The sequence below is a fragment of the Gavia stellata genome, chromosome 3, assembly GCF_030936135.1.
Source record: "Gavia stellata isolate bGavSte3 chromosome 3, bGavSte3.hap2, whole genome shotgun sequence".
Classification (NCBI taxonomy): Eukaryota; Metazoa; Chordata; class Aves; order Gaviiformes; family Gaviidae; genus Gavia; species Gavia stellata.
Window position 1 is genome coordinate 38,044,553 of NC_082596.1, and position 15,236 is coordinate 38,059,788.

The 15,236-nt window shown below is 37.2% G+C and overlaps 1 protein-coding gene across 1 annotated transcript in view; it reads right to left on the reverse strand.

The window, feature by feature from the left end:
* PREX2 (phosphatidylinositol-3,4,5-trisphosphate dependent Rac exchange factor 2) overlaps window positions 1-15,236 on the reverse strand; it is a 181,069-nt gene that overhangs the window by 38,470 nt on the left and 127,363 nt on the right. Inside the window, exons 31-34 of the mRNA XM_059836047.1 lie at window positions 11,432-11,473; window positions 8,565-8,782; window positions 5,711-5,813; window positions 3,353-3,496 (exon numbers count right to left, since the gene is read on the reverse strand). Of these exons, the coding sequence (XP_059692030.1) occupies window positions 3,353-3,496; window positions 5,711-5,813; window positions 8,565-8,782; window positions 11,432-11,473 (507 nt within the window). The remainder of the gene's footprint in view (window positions 1-3,352; window positions 3,497-5,710; window positions 5,814-8,564; window positions 8,783-11,431; window positions 11,474-15,236) is intronic.

Genomic DNA, 15,236 nt, shown 5'->3' on the forward strand with positions numbered 1-15,236 from the left:
GTATCTGTGAAAATGCCCTATAAGCTCCTTTTCAGGGATCAGGTAAGTTTCTAAAGTCAAGTACTTGACTATGTCCACCTCTGCTGTATTCACTTCATCAAAGCAAGGATGAATACTGCTACAAAGACTTCCATTAAGGGAAGGATTGTATGTCTTTCTGATATGATCACTGCACAGAAATTAAAAGGAGGAAAAAATGAATGCACTACCATTCCATTTTGGGATGCTTTTCCTAGCAATAGTTTTCCAAAAAAGAAAGAAAAAGAAGAACATTTCCCCAGCCCCTTTAATTTAGATACTCGGGGAAGTTTACCCTTTTCTTTAGCCAAGTCAACTCAAGTGTTTGAAAGGTTCTCAAGAAAATTTGGACTGGAAAAATCAAGATCTTCACATTAAGAGGTTAACCTTATTATAACATAAAACACAGGCTCTTGGTGAAATAGTTTTTTCAGGGAGAAGCATTAAAGATTTTACATTTAGGAATATTGCTACTTTAATAATCCATACACATTCTAAGAATTCATCACCCTTTCAGAAAATGCAAGCAATAAGCAGAGTTCTGATGGAAACATGCTGCCATCTTACAGCTTCAGCTGCACACAGAATATTAATTCTGCTTGTACTGCTTAATATGACCAGTTAATAAATAATTCATTCATTGTGAAAGAACATGCAAATTGCACTCCCCTTCTGTGCTTTCAGAGTTTGTAATTCTACTCCTGTGTGAAAAATATTAAATTTCAACAGTCAGACTTGCTTCTTAACTTCCTTGGTGTTAAGTCACACCAGAAAGCCTCCACAAAAATATCCGCTGAACTCCATTTATAATAGCATGTTAGAGTGCAAACAGAGTTGATAATCCATACTGCTTATTTTACTGGCATGTAGTTGGTTTTATCCAATTAGATTACCCAACTGGGAAACTCAGTCATCTGTCGGGACTGGCTGGAGCACACAGTTCTGCCTCTACAGGCACTGCGGGGGCTGTGCTCACAGGCGCTGGCAGGGAATCCCACAGTGTGTCCTTTGGTTCTCCCCATTTTGAAGGGTTTAACATTTTTCTACCTAATGTATTAGAAAGCTCTTTTGTAAGGAAGCTTTCCTTACAAACATGTCTTCTATGGTATTCTTGAATCCAAGTTAGGATATTATGGTCTGAATAAATAGATAACTGAATGGGAAAAAAACCTGTTGGAATGGGAAAAAAACGGGTAGGCTCAAAGCGTAGTAGCTAATGGGACATGGTCTACCTAGGGGCCCATTACAAGCAGAATACCACAGGGATCTATATTGTTCAACATCTTTATCACTGACCGGAAGGAGGTAAGTCAAGTTTGCAGCTAATACCAAATTGGGAGAAGCAGTGGATATAATCAAGTGCAGGGTCACCTAGAGCGGGACCTAGACAGGCTGGAGGAATGGGCCAGCAGGAACCTTGTGAAACTGAACAAGGACAAATACAGAGTCCTGCACCTGGGAAGGTAAAGCCGAAAGAGCAGCTCTGCTGAGAAGGACCTCAGGGTCATGTTCGACAGCAAGCTGAACAGGAGCATGCAGTGTTGTCTGGCAACAAAGAAGGCCAAGAGCATCTTAAACTTTATTAACATTAGCATGACCAGTAGACTGAAAGAAGTGCTTGTCCTTACTTTACTCAACACTCATTAGATAGTGTCCTGAATACCGTGTCTAGTTTTGGGCCCCACAGTACACGAAAGCTGTTCCATTTGAAAACATTATAAACCATTGCATTTTAGGCAGGAAACAACTTAGCTCTGTCAAGCTTGGGAAGCAAGAATTCACTTCTCAGAGGAACTTACAGAAGATTTCTACATTTGTAGCTAATAAATTTCAGTTAAAGATGGGAATCTACTGAGTTAAGTTTGATGGCAGCTCAGCCAAACCTCATACGAAAGAAGTGAAAAATAGAATCCCTATTCACTCATTAATGAGGAAAAAAAACCCAAAATAATGATTTAAACATTAGGATTTAACTTCTTATCTTGGACTTCCTATTCGTGGAGTCTAATGGACTATTTTGGAGGGGGATCCTTGAAATATTAAAGAAATTTGGTATGATAAAGAAAGAAGACATCTTCTATATTACTGAAAATTATTAAGCAGATGTAACACTTGAATGAATCTTTGCCCTTTTCCTTTAGCTGACTACAAAGATGCTTATCCTAAGACTCAAATATTTTGGGCTTCTGGAAACAGAAAGTGAAAAAATTCTGCAAAATAAATTCTGTAGCACACCAATCCCCTCCCGAATATAAAAAAACCAGTATTTCCAGGATTTCATCTGAACCAAGGTATTTTCTGTTCTCTTTCATGTGCCTTTTTGTCTGCTCTACTGAAATGTATCTCCTGCTCAGTGTTCTCATTTTCCCCTATGACTGAAATCAATCTGTTCAAAAGAAATCCACTGAAGTTTGTCTTTATTAGTTTGCTTAAAAATCAGACTTCAGGGATCCTGTTTGTAAAAAATTCTGTGTTTTAAGTTTACAGTAAGTTCAGCTATTTCTCCATGTATCTTACTGTTTGCTATTTCCTTTTACATCCTCCTTATCTATCAGAGACCAAACCCTCCTCAAAACCTTCATTTGTATGCTTGACTTCTGCCTATTCCACGTAGACCCTGGAAGCCTTTCGCAAGGTATGGAGTACTTTCAGCTCCCTCTGAAATCAAAGGCAGCTCAAGGCAATCAGCATCTCGCATTCACCATTTCAGTGAATCAAACTCCACGCTCCTGATGACTGTAAGGACACTGCAGCTAATGCAGGCTGCCTGCAATTTATGAACAGTCTGAGCATCAGCGCCACCATTCATCACATTGGTAACATTTGCAGTGTCATAACTACAAAAGCCTGAAAATGTTATTTAAGTCTTCATTACATTTTAAAGAGACAGCATTCTCAGGGGATAACAATTTAGTCCTTAAATCTGAAGTAACAGGAAAAGATTACAATAGCATTTGGACTGCAAAACACTTTTAAAAGCAAGTTTCATGGTCTGACCATTGTCCACTAATGTCTAGAAAGAACAAAACAATACTGATGAAAGAAGATTCATTCTTCAGTGTCGGAATCATATAAAAGGTATAAACTTAGAAATATATACCATGCCTCTATTTTTTTATCACAAATCTCAGCATTTCTTAAATTCACATTTTAATTCAAAATTCTCAATAAATGCCCACATCAAACAACATATTTAAATATAAGGATTGTGCCCTTATAGTTACAAAGGATTTAAATCAGAATGAATCAGTAGGGTTTTAAAGAGAGTTAAACATTATGTGAAAGAATTGGGGGGGGGGGGGGGGGGGGGGGGGGGGATTAAAACTCAAGTTACCTTGCGAAAAAAGTACTGGGTGGATTTTAAATCCCCCTCCATTCTTCAGCCTTTGAGGAAGCTGTTCAAAATGGTAACTATCAAGGTAGAAGTAAACCTTCAGGGTTTGCCGGCTTCCTTCTGCTTGGTATGTGATTGGTACATCTATGAATACAGTCAGTGTTACTTTTTAATTAAAAGCAACTAATACATGCAACATTTTACATTATACTTGGTGTTGCTGGGGTCACTTTTGGCCTATCCATTATCAGGAAGTAGATAAACAGAAAAGCAGCGACTGTCATCTTTGCCAGCCTGTCAATGACAGCAAAAATACTAAGCAAATAATGTAGTTGGCAACACCCTACTTGTATTCCCTGTAAATCTGAAGAAGTATCTACGTACAGCACGTAGTTTGAAATCACTGGAAGGATACCTTTAGCCATATTTCACATGCCTTCCTCAGGTGCACAATGTATAAGGTCAGTGTGATACATAGACTCAGCTTCTCCTCAGATTTGTGTGTGATAGAACACAAGTACATACACAGTAGCTACCAGCATATTCATTCAACTTTTAATAAAAATCAGTACTCAACTGAGAAAACAAATGTATTATGGTAGAACATATAAAACTGTAAGAGCATATTTCATTGCACTTTGACAAGCTACATGTCGTAACACATCAATTGGTGTAGAGTTCAGGGCAACTAGCGGCATCATTTTGCAGTTACAGTGATTCCCCAACATACATTGTGTGTATTATGCCTGACGATTAACATGTAATGACCATTAGCAAAAGTTGATGAAAATTTTCCATTTAGCTAAATGTCTCAGATGAAGTCAGTTTAATTCAGATTAAGCTTTGTATGTATTTCCTGTTTAAGTACCACTTCCATACATACGTCTCCAAGTTGAAAGCAGTAACAATAAAATTTATTGATTTGCATTAATATTATCATGTCGTTTTTACACCATACGCATAAATTATTTTGTATCTAAATGGAAAAGATTCCAAAGGAACATTTTTAACTATAAGACTTTTTTTTCTTTTATTGATTACGCAGAATCATAAATGGAAAAAACAAATTTGCCAGTTCCTTGTCTTCTGTAATCACAGTCAGGATGACTGTGGTGGCAGCACTTAAACCAAAAGGAAATACAGAGTTTATTACAATCCTAGAACACACAGACTTTCCATTTATCTCTTTTTTAGCACAGACAACTCAGTTGGAAGATGCAGCAATATGAACAGTTCATGACACAGGCATAGCGTTAACTCCCCATCAGGAGGCCCTCCTGTAACTCCAGTTCCATGTTGTTACCTGGCTTGGCAGGGCTTCTTTTTAAAACAAACACTCTGAACAGGGTCCTTACTTGAATTATACAGAAATAAATACGGTCTTACATAGGCTAACGCCTACCTGACTACCAGCCCTGCGCTACTGAATTCTTCAGAGCAGGGACAGATTTGTGTCTTCTGGTTTTGGTTATTGCAGAAGTTCTCTCATGTGTGGTCTCAATCCAGCAAGGGAATTGTTTTAGAAAAGCTTGATGTGAAGCAGACATGCTTTCCTCCCTTCCCATGGGAGTTACGAGACTTAGGAAAATATGAGGGCTTTTTACTCACTAAACAAAGTTCACTGCAGGAAAATCTCTACTGGCTGAAAACATAGTGACTGAAAATGAGTGAAGAGTATGAACAGCAGACTGCAAAGACAGTCCCTTCCTGTGAGTTGGGCAAGTATTGGGAGGAAGGGTTCAGGACCCTGACCGTCTGCACTAGCAGGTCTCAGAGGAAGTTTCTTGCACAATTTAAAGCTATCCTAATAGTGTTTGCCACCTCCTTTCAAGGAACTCTTCCAAGATCTACTTTGTCTTTCAGACGATAAAATGAAATGGGTTTTATGCTTCTCCATCTCATCTCATTTGCACTTCACTATTAAGACCTTCAAGCTTATTTTACACATGCTTCAATAACAACTAGATCTTCCAGGGACTTCCCTGATGCAGTCACATACTCCCAATGGAAAATTTGGTTAAGCAAACAGTTTTGCCCCCAAGGTTAGTGACATTGCCAGATAATGACTCTGCATTGTCACTGATGATAGCTGTATTTCAGGAAATCTAGGAGTATTAGGAGAGCTACAGATCTACTAATTCTTCATAATCCCAAGTTATATAATACTCCCTGTGGGAGGTAATGTTCTAGGAGAGAAAAATGTTACAAATACAGAAAATGTTTATTACAATCCTAGAACACACAGACTTTCCATTTATCTCTGGTTTAGCACAGACACCTCAGTTGGAAGATACAGCAATGTAATGCAATAAACAGAAACTGAACAGCAAAGCACAGGTGTTAATTATAATTACTTACTTGCAACTAGTGGTTCTGGCTCTGACTGTCTGAAGTAGAAAGTAACTTTTTCCAAGTCAAACAGTGCAACCAATGTATCTTCTAGCATGGCTTGCTCATCAGCCTAAAAAAGGCAAAAGAAAAAGTTAAATGGTCAGTTCAGCCAGATGTTTCCCCTACCAGAAATAATATGAGAGCAGGACATAAAAGTAACTACAGAATGTTGCACAACATTTCACTGATGTAGTGTATAACCTAATTAACTCCTAGATAATGTAAATATCTCTGTTTCTATTGGCATTTTCCCTTTTATTACTAGTCCAAGATTATTAAAATGAATGTTATCGTTACACATACATAGTAAATCAATAGGTAATTTATAGCTACCATTACTTCTCATGGCTTTTAATCAAACAATACTGTAATTATTCTTTATGTAAGATACCAGACTTCAACAGCTTGTCTTGACATCAGGTCTAGCTTGTAAATTAACAGAGAGGAAATGTGAAAAACAATTTCTTTTTAGCAATTTTCTTTAAAAAAATGCCATAACTTTAGCATTTCATTTATAAACAACAGATGAGAGTTCATCGTGTCCACTCTAAGCACCAATAATCGAACCAGCCGCTCAGAACTAGCACAGCTCAGTGTGATTTGCACCTTCACCTAAAAAACTCTAGATGCAAATCAAGTATGTAGATATGCCAATATTCTGATTTGCACCTATGGTTCACTCTGTGTACTCCTGAGCTAAAGAGATGGCTAAAGAGATCCAGACTAATCTACCAAAAAAGCTTCAGGAAGTAAATTACTAACTTCACAGGACACTTTACTGAACCTTTAAAAAGCAAAATAGTAATCTACAAGTACGGTTATCTTGAGTTAAATATGCAGAGCAACTATAGCAGAAATCAATAATCACTTAAAGTAACTCTGTTCTTTATACAACCCTCCCTTAGCACCTTAAGTTAGCAAGAGCCAAATGGAAATCTGAGGCATGCATTTTTCCTCCTCTAAGAACTGAAACAGTAGGAAGGCAAAGAACAATAAACTAGGTGCCTATAAAATGAGAATAAACTATAGATTACTGAATTATAGAAAGGAAAAAAACCCCATGATTTTCCCTGATCTATATAGTGAAATATCATTCCCACTTGTATTTATGAAAAAGCAAAACTGCTAGAAATATTTTGTCTCCTGGCTCAATTTATGAAGTCTCTATGGACACAGCAGTTTTATCAGCAGAATAGTCTGAAAACCATTCAGCGACATGGGAAATCTGTGCACAACTGCTCATTCTTTACTGAACTCTGGCCATAATGAGTGCAATTTCCTTCAAATACCCTTGTTTAAAATAACACGGATCATTTGTAAGCAAAATAGTGCTGAGAAGGTATTGAAAAATTTGCCTTTAAATACTTTTCCCTTGGTTAAGAACAGTTAGAAGAGACTAAATTTCATTTTATTTTCAATTCAACAATGCATACTGCTGGTATCTGATTACGTGAAAATAGCTAAGTAGCATGCATTTTCACTACAAAGAAAATCTCTACAATCTTCAAAGAAAAAACAGAAGTATTCAGTGCTGTAAAGACAACAGTTATTTCGTGATAACATAACAACTAAGCACATGGGAAAAACAGAAGACAGGCACCAACTGAATTTATTCTTGAACTCTGAGGACTCCAGCACCAGGACATGTTGGTGCTGCACAGCGCTAAAAAGCATCCAAGACTCAAGACATAATCCCAAGCTCCCCTGACCATGCTTTCTTCACATACTCCTCATGTGGATAAAGAGCCCTCCTGTTTCTCTCAGGCACTGACTTTATCTGTTTTTAAGCTGCACACCTCATCCTGATGTACCCAGTCCCACACAAGCCCACGTAGGTACCTCAACTACCTGTGAGGTAGCTGCTCACACTAGCTCAACTCAATATTGTCCAACAATACCAGAGACTAATACTTTAGGATTGTGATTTAGAAATACCTTTATTTTTATTGATATCTTCTGCTTCTGAAGTTTATCAGGTCAACTTGACAGCAATTTGCTACCGAGATGATAGACAAGGCAGGGAAAGAAGATCTTTGATACTAGGAACATCATCTGTTATTTGCATGGACTTTTATACAGCAGGATGTACCAAATCAGTTATTTTCAGTGAGCAGCTCCAGAGGCTGAGAAGACTGCCACGGAGCAGACCGTGCAGACTGCTTCACAGTTCTTCAGGTTAGCAGGAACCAGTCTAGTGTGAGAAGCAGCTTCAATAGCCAAAGGGGTACTTTAGATAACGGGGGATTAGAGGACTACAAAGCCATGTCCCTTTTTTAATTGTTTCTTAAGCCATGGCTCTTTGCCAATCCTTGTGAAGAAATAGCAGATTTCAAATTACCCTGACAGGCTACGAGGATTCGTCCTATGACAGGAGCAAAACAGACTAGAATGGTTAGTCCTCCAACTACTACAGACCTATAGTTCTTTGGGGAAGGGAGTGATAAATAAAATACCTGGTTTGGATAATGTTATCTTGCATTGCTGCTTATTGCAAACTGAAGTTCTGGTTATGACCTAATAATACATTCACTCCTAGGGAACAGCTACGACAGCAGTGGGGAGTCAAGGGTAAACTCACTATCTGCTATCTCAAAAGAAACATAATATTGTCTTTGTGGAATATGTATTTCCCATATCACAAACAAACATTTCCCGTACCCGTAATTATCTAAAACACAAATTTTCCAAATAACAGCTAATTAAGTAACAAGCTAAGCACAAAGGAGACAGAAAATCACATTTATAACTAAGACTGTTGTGTCCCTGGGTTCAGGGAACAAACATGGGCTGTGACCAAGCATGCCACATGAGGAGTCTTTACCAGGTTAGGTGACAGCAGGGACTGGAAATGAAGGAGAAGACCCGCACTGGCTATCTGTTCCAACCACCTTCTGCTGGCCTCCAGTGTCTCCATTTCATATTCTTTGTTGTTGTCAAACATCTGATTTAAGGCCACCATTAGTTGCTCTGAAAAAGCGCAGACTGTGGCCACTAGGCTCTGACAGAAGACCATGTCTCGCCTCAGTTGTATCTCGCTATCTGTGATGGGTAAAAGCCAGAAGAGGAAAAGCAAAAATGGAGCAGGAGATTAATTAACAGCAAAGGAACTGGGATGGAATTTTTTTTTTGTGTAAAAAACAAGTCATTTTAATGTAAAGTAAATTACAGGTTTACAGCCTAATGTTATTCCCAGTAAATAGCACTCCATGACCAAAACTGCCATTTTCTACTTTAAAATATTACTTTATCATTCTAAAATTATATGGAAATGTGTTTAAAATCTGGAATTTAAAGTAGTTCTTCATAAACAATGTATGCTTATCTTGTAGATTTTAATGTACATGCCATCAATTCTATGTACTTTTGATGTTACAAGGTGACTGATGTGATTCAGATCTCTTTCCTGCACTGTGAGAACCAGCTGGGCACAAAAACATTTACTTTCCACAGGAAAGCAAGGATAGTCAGAAGCTCTCAATATGACTCCATCATCTGGTCAACTCCACAGCTACCAGCTGGGTAGGGCAGATGAAGACTACCTGCTGTAAAGGGCATACAAGAGCCTTGCTACCAGAACACAATCTATCCAAATACTATATATATATATATGAATATGAAATCCATAAAATAAGCACAGAGCAGCATCGCATATCCAGGAAGCTGCAGAGATTTATGGTGTCAGGAAAGTCCAGGACAGGTCCCTAGGTAGAAGTCTATGGAACCATTAGCAGCTGATTTAAATTAGGGACTAGCTAACCTACCAATTTATTCTGGAGGGCACAGGCATTAGATTAGCTAAAGGTCAAAAGAGTTAGAAAGGGAAACACGTTCTCAATAAAGCACAAAAATGTGGTGATAAATATTCAGTGCTTCCTTCTTCTCCTCTTTTCTGAAGGTCTTCAAGTATTTTTATCATTATGAGCTGTTAGGCAAACATCAATCACAAATGGTACAGGTAGACTTAATCTTTCTCAGAGCAAGAGAAGAAGATTAGGTGATATCAAGCTCTTTCCAAAGCCTAAAATCTTTGTCCTTACTTTTAGATTCCTCTGCCTCTAAGAGGTTTAGTTGCTTTTCCACCTTCTCTATGGAGCTAGCAAGACTTCAGATGACTGGATAAGTCAGCAGAAATAATTCTGTACTCACAAAATTAATATTGACTTTAAAAATATGCTTTTCTTGGACTCCCAAGTATTTCTCAAAGTAACTCCATTCTGTTTTCCTTCTGAGATCTTCTTCAATTTTTTTCTTGACTATTGATAATAGTGACCACTCTTTTACTATCATTTTGATTCCATTTGCCAGCCTTTCAGGACCTCAGGAATGTTCTCCATAAATGGTCTAACCAGTACTGCTTTTTGGTTTGATTATTAAAATTAACCTCTCTTTCTCCAATCTCTCAAGTTGTGCAGAATCCAGTACGGACAGAATTTTCATCTTTAAAAACTCCACCCATCTCCAGCTTCAAAAATCCCACTGGCTTCTCCATGGTCAAAAACTTCCCAGTGTCACAGCAGTACTCAAGGATTTGAGCCCAGCGCTCAGGGATGTGAGCCCACCACACATTCTTCCTCCTCGCTTTGCTCAATTTTATCTCTGTTTAACAGCAGCTGACTTTCAGTGCCTTCCTCTGTATTGCCTGCTTCTGAAGCAGCCCTCTTGTGTCTCCAACACCTCATTTCCAAATCTCATTTAATACTACTCGAACATCAGATACTGCATACAGGAGCACTTTGGGCTCTTTTTACAAAAAGATTTTTATACAAAATAAACAACAGAATTTACGAACTTACTAAACCGTGTAAATAGGGAAAACTTCTTTAAAAAAAAAAAAATCAAGTCTGGGGTATTTTCTCAGGTCACTTCTTATTTTAAAACACCTGAGGAATTACTAAAAAACTTGTAATATTTGGAAGAAATCTGTCAATAAAGAAATGTTATATTCCCCTTTATAAAACTGCTGTTATGTCTAATAACAAAATCATGAAATAATAATGCATTCATGTGGTCCTGCATGATGGTTAAAATGATCAGCTTTTACAGTCAAATGTGACTGCTTACTTGAACACTTATGCACCTACAAACTGTAGAGAATCTTCTGCCATAAGTATTATTTTCTACATACTGATTTACTGACATTTATTTTGCAGGCACACATGCCTATTTTGTGTATTTGAAGCTGTATGCTGTATGGGGTGATGGTAGAATAATACACAGAATAATAAGACCTCTTCCAAAAAGGAGGGACTTAAAAAAAGGCATTCTCTGAAAAAAAAAAAAAAAAAGATAAAAGGAAAGGCATGGGTTAGAATAGTAAGGTAAGTCTGGAAATAGATGGGAATGAAGAGAAAAGGAAAAAAAGATTGCAACTAGGAAAAAGCCGAAAATAAGAAAAACAGAAGTACTGTGCACAAGTTCAGTGATTTAGTAGTTACTTCATCTGCCAAGATCCAAAGTAAATGACCAGAGAAGGTATTTTGCATTTAAAAAAAGGAATGTGTAATGTTTATTAGAAATGTCTTTGGAATTGTTGTGTTCTTCAGGAATCCTCACTGTAAACACAGGGGTAAAGTTGTTGATTATCAGGTTATCATATCTGATATTTTTCCCCTTTCTCTAAACACAGTATTCTGTCCAAAAGTAAAAAAAAAAGTCTCAAACCCCACTCCCAAAAACAAGCAAAATTACCTGTATACTCAAGAAGTGCCAAGAGTATTCGTGCCTTCACCTCTTAAAGAAAAAAGAAAATATATTGAGGTCATGGTTAAAAGAGTTTTCACCAACATAATAACGCATTTGCAGTTTCTCATTGTATACCAGCTTAACTCCAACTTCTTGTGTAGGCAATCCTGATTTATATCTACAAAACTTCACTTAATTTTACATATGACTTGAAAAAATTCGTAATAGTCAAAAGAAACAACACTGAGAAAGACACATGAAGAGGCAGCTGCTCAGAGTACATGTGTACCAGCCGGCCAGTGCAAATCCACTTACAAAGAACTCCAGTCTTAAAACTCTGAAAAACAAGACCAGTTTTCACTGATTCCCACATTACCCCAATTCTTTCTTTTTTCTTTCCCCTCTCTCATTCCATACTTAAAAATCTCAAATTATCCTCGTCTTAATGTATAGCAAAGCATCCAGGAAAAATACAACGGCACTTTCACTTTATTCTCAGCCTTCAGGATTTTATTTTGCTTCAAATGTCTCTTTTCACTTAACAATTTATGAAGTAAAAAAGTATAGATTAAAAAAAAGTCTTAATGTACACTGACAAAAATTTGGGTTTATATCTTTTTTTATCTTTTTTTGGAGGGGGGGTGGGGCTTCTCAAAGTTTGCAGGCTGAAGTGATTCTTCCCCTCTACCACGTACCAGAGCACAAATTTAAATGTGTTAACCACCACTGCAAGGAATAGGCAGATTAAAAAGCTGCCATAACCTTAGAGAGTGTCAAACTTCCAGCGCATGAGTTGTCCTACAGTAACTGCCTGTAGGAACACACTGCTACTTCACTTCACATCTTCCCAAACTTTCTTTCACACACCCAATCTTCTGTGCAGTCCTATTCCAAGCCCTGCTCAGTGGACCAGCAGAGCTGCTATGGGGTATATGGACAACAGGACAATTTGGGAATATGTTGCTCCCTACTAAAACTAACCTTACAGGTTTGAATTTTGAATCATTTGAAATTTGAATACAACTCATGATCGAACTGACATGGGAGTTGACTGTATCAACAGCACAGTCTGGACTCTGTGTGTACTTGAATGTTTCTATGAAAAGCCAGAATCTTCCCCAAAGGTGACTATGCTTAAAAAAGAAGAAAACCTTTCAAGCCTGATCTTCATCCATGCTGTACATACGTTGCAAAAAGAACTGGCAGTGCCTATGCTTCTGAAATGCATGCCCACGGTATCTCAAATACAAGCACCAAAACACTCAAAATTACTGGTTATTCTTGAAAATTGCCTGGTGACGGGTCTTTGCCTTAGCTTCTGTCTTTTGAAAAAAAACTTAGAGATTAATAACTTGGCATCTTCGAGTCTGAACACAGCTTAGTAACTGAAAATACAATATAGGGAAATACAGCTTTTATCTGAAGAATTTAGATACATTAAGGCAATTACTTGCAGCTTATTTTGTAAGAGATTTGTTGGATCTCTGAACTCAAAAGCACTTGAGGTATCTATAAATAATGATTTCCTGCTTATGGGAAAATCACAGGACACTGTAACTCTCCTTTATCATTGCTATAAGTCTTCTCCATTTCAAAATATATCCGCAGGCAAGAGAGTATTTTTAGGTTATTTGTGTAAGTAGAGACTTACCTGGGGTTAGAAGTGAACCTTGGATGACAACCATTTGCTTTTCAACAAATTCCAAATGCTATGGAAGTTTTCACCCCTTCTTGCTACATGGCACATGGAAAGGAATAACTCCCTAGCAATTTCTCTTTAGATTGTATGATTTGTAATGCAAGATGCCTTCAACTTCTTTTATTCTTAAACATTCTTTTGTACTTTTTTTTTATCATGCTATTCTGATCTTTGCCAGTAAGGGCTAGATTTTAGTTTTATTTTGTTTCACACATCTGAAAATATTTTTTAAATAAGACTGAGATTTGCACTGCATGTTCCATGATTTAAATTGAAATACATTTTTTATAACTTCAATGACTGAAAGGCTCCTTCATGCCTCACTCCTAATTTAAATTAAAATAGATGTGAACTTTCTCAACTGCATAGTATTTCCTGTTTAAACTTAAAATTATTGTGCTAGCAAAACAACTGCACTTCCTCATGCAGTTATGTGACTAGCTGACTAAAAATCTCACTTGCTCTACAACATCTCTTCTTTTGACCAAAAATCTTACCTTTTTTTCCTTTGGGAAAAAGCAACTACAGAAATTTCTCCTCCTCTTTGTTCTCTTTCTGTTGTTATGCTGGCCAGTTTTGGTTTTACTTTCCTTCTGAAGGGTCCTTTTCTTTCCGTCCACCTTGTTGACTTTTCTGGTTCCTACTCGAGTCATCTCTCAGCTTTTCCTCTTGTGCTTTCTGATTCTCATGTGACATATCTCATGTACATCCAGAATCCTGTACCTACATTATTCTTTCTCTATTCAGTGACCATTGAATTCCTCCCCTGACTGCTCTCTCCTGCACCAAAATCAAGCACTCCATCTTCAAAGATCTGCCTGTGCCAACAACTTATCTTTATCTTTATTGATTTAGTAGGCCCAGTCATTCCAAAAAATAACTTTCACCTTTTCGTTACTTAGCTCCAGATAAATCCTCCTAGAATCTGTACGCTATTTCAGAGAACTCTTCAATTCTACCAACTTGATTAGCCTTCTAGGGTTGCCTTCTACTGTAACCATAACCATTCTCTAATGATATGGTAGGACAAATGAGACAAAGCAATCTCCACGTATGTTTTAAATTTATGGTCAAGGAAGATTTGGTTGTTTTTTTCTGTTGGGTTTTTTTTTTTTTAATCTGTGCAAACCTTCATAGATTTTTTTAAAAATTGTTCTCCCAATACTAATAAAAAGAAAACTTACAGACCAGAATGATCATCCTCAAGGCATTCTGAGTTTTCACATTTCTTCATACTTATAAAGAATCCTAAGATCTAGGACTTAAAATGTCTCATTTTTGTGGGACTCCCACATCTCCTTCTGCTTTAAAGCACTAATCAGTCTAATCTAATACAACACATTCTACAATGCAACAGAACAATGAGTAAAAAATTACAATAGACTATGATATTTTTATGAAAATAAAGATGAGTCAGTTTTCAATAAGGAGATGCATTTACTGAAAGCATTCATCCTTACTTTAGCATTCATCAATAATGGTTAAGAATGTTTTAACAATTGGAGGTTTTAATTACAACATTTTTTCCCCATGGTGAACAAAGTTGTATCTATGGTCTCCTTTGACTACTTTCTCTAGAACCTTCTAGAAAAGACAAAATATCTGCTTTCCTCAATTATTAAAATACTGCCTTTTACTTATAAACAAACATAAAGATTCTTCTAAAATCCCAAGACTTTGTTCAACTTGTTCTCATAAGCCCAATTAAGCAGCCAAATTAGGGGACATCTTTTGTTTTTTCTGAATCAGGCGAGTAAGAGGGAAAATGAGGAGGTAAATCTCTATCGTGTTAGATTTACAGCCAGAAATAGCTCAGGGCAGTACTAGTGGTTCTTCTAGGTATCCTGACCATTTGTGAACACAATGCATAATGGCAAGATTGGAAAGGAGAAAACAAGAAATGAAGATATGAAAGGAAAATTTAGCTGCTAAAGCTGTTTTAACCCTGCTTCGTGCTCATCTGATATCAGTTAGTTCCAGCTGCTGGTTGTGTCTCGAGTTTAATTTATACAGGCCTAAGCCTGTCTAAATCACAGCAGTCTCCCGAAACCGCCTGAGGGCACATTTCTGCCCTGAATCTTTTCAACACTGAATTACATATACCTGTCCAGA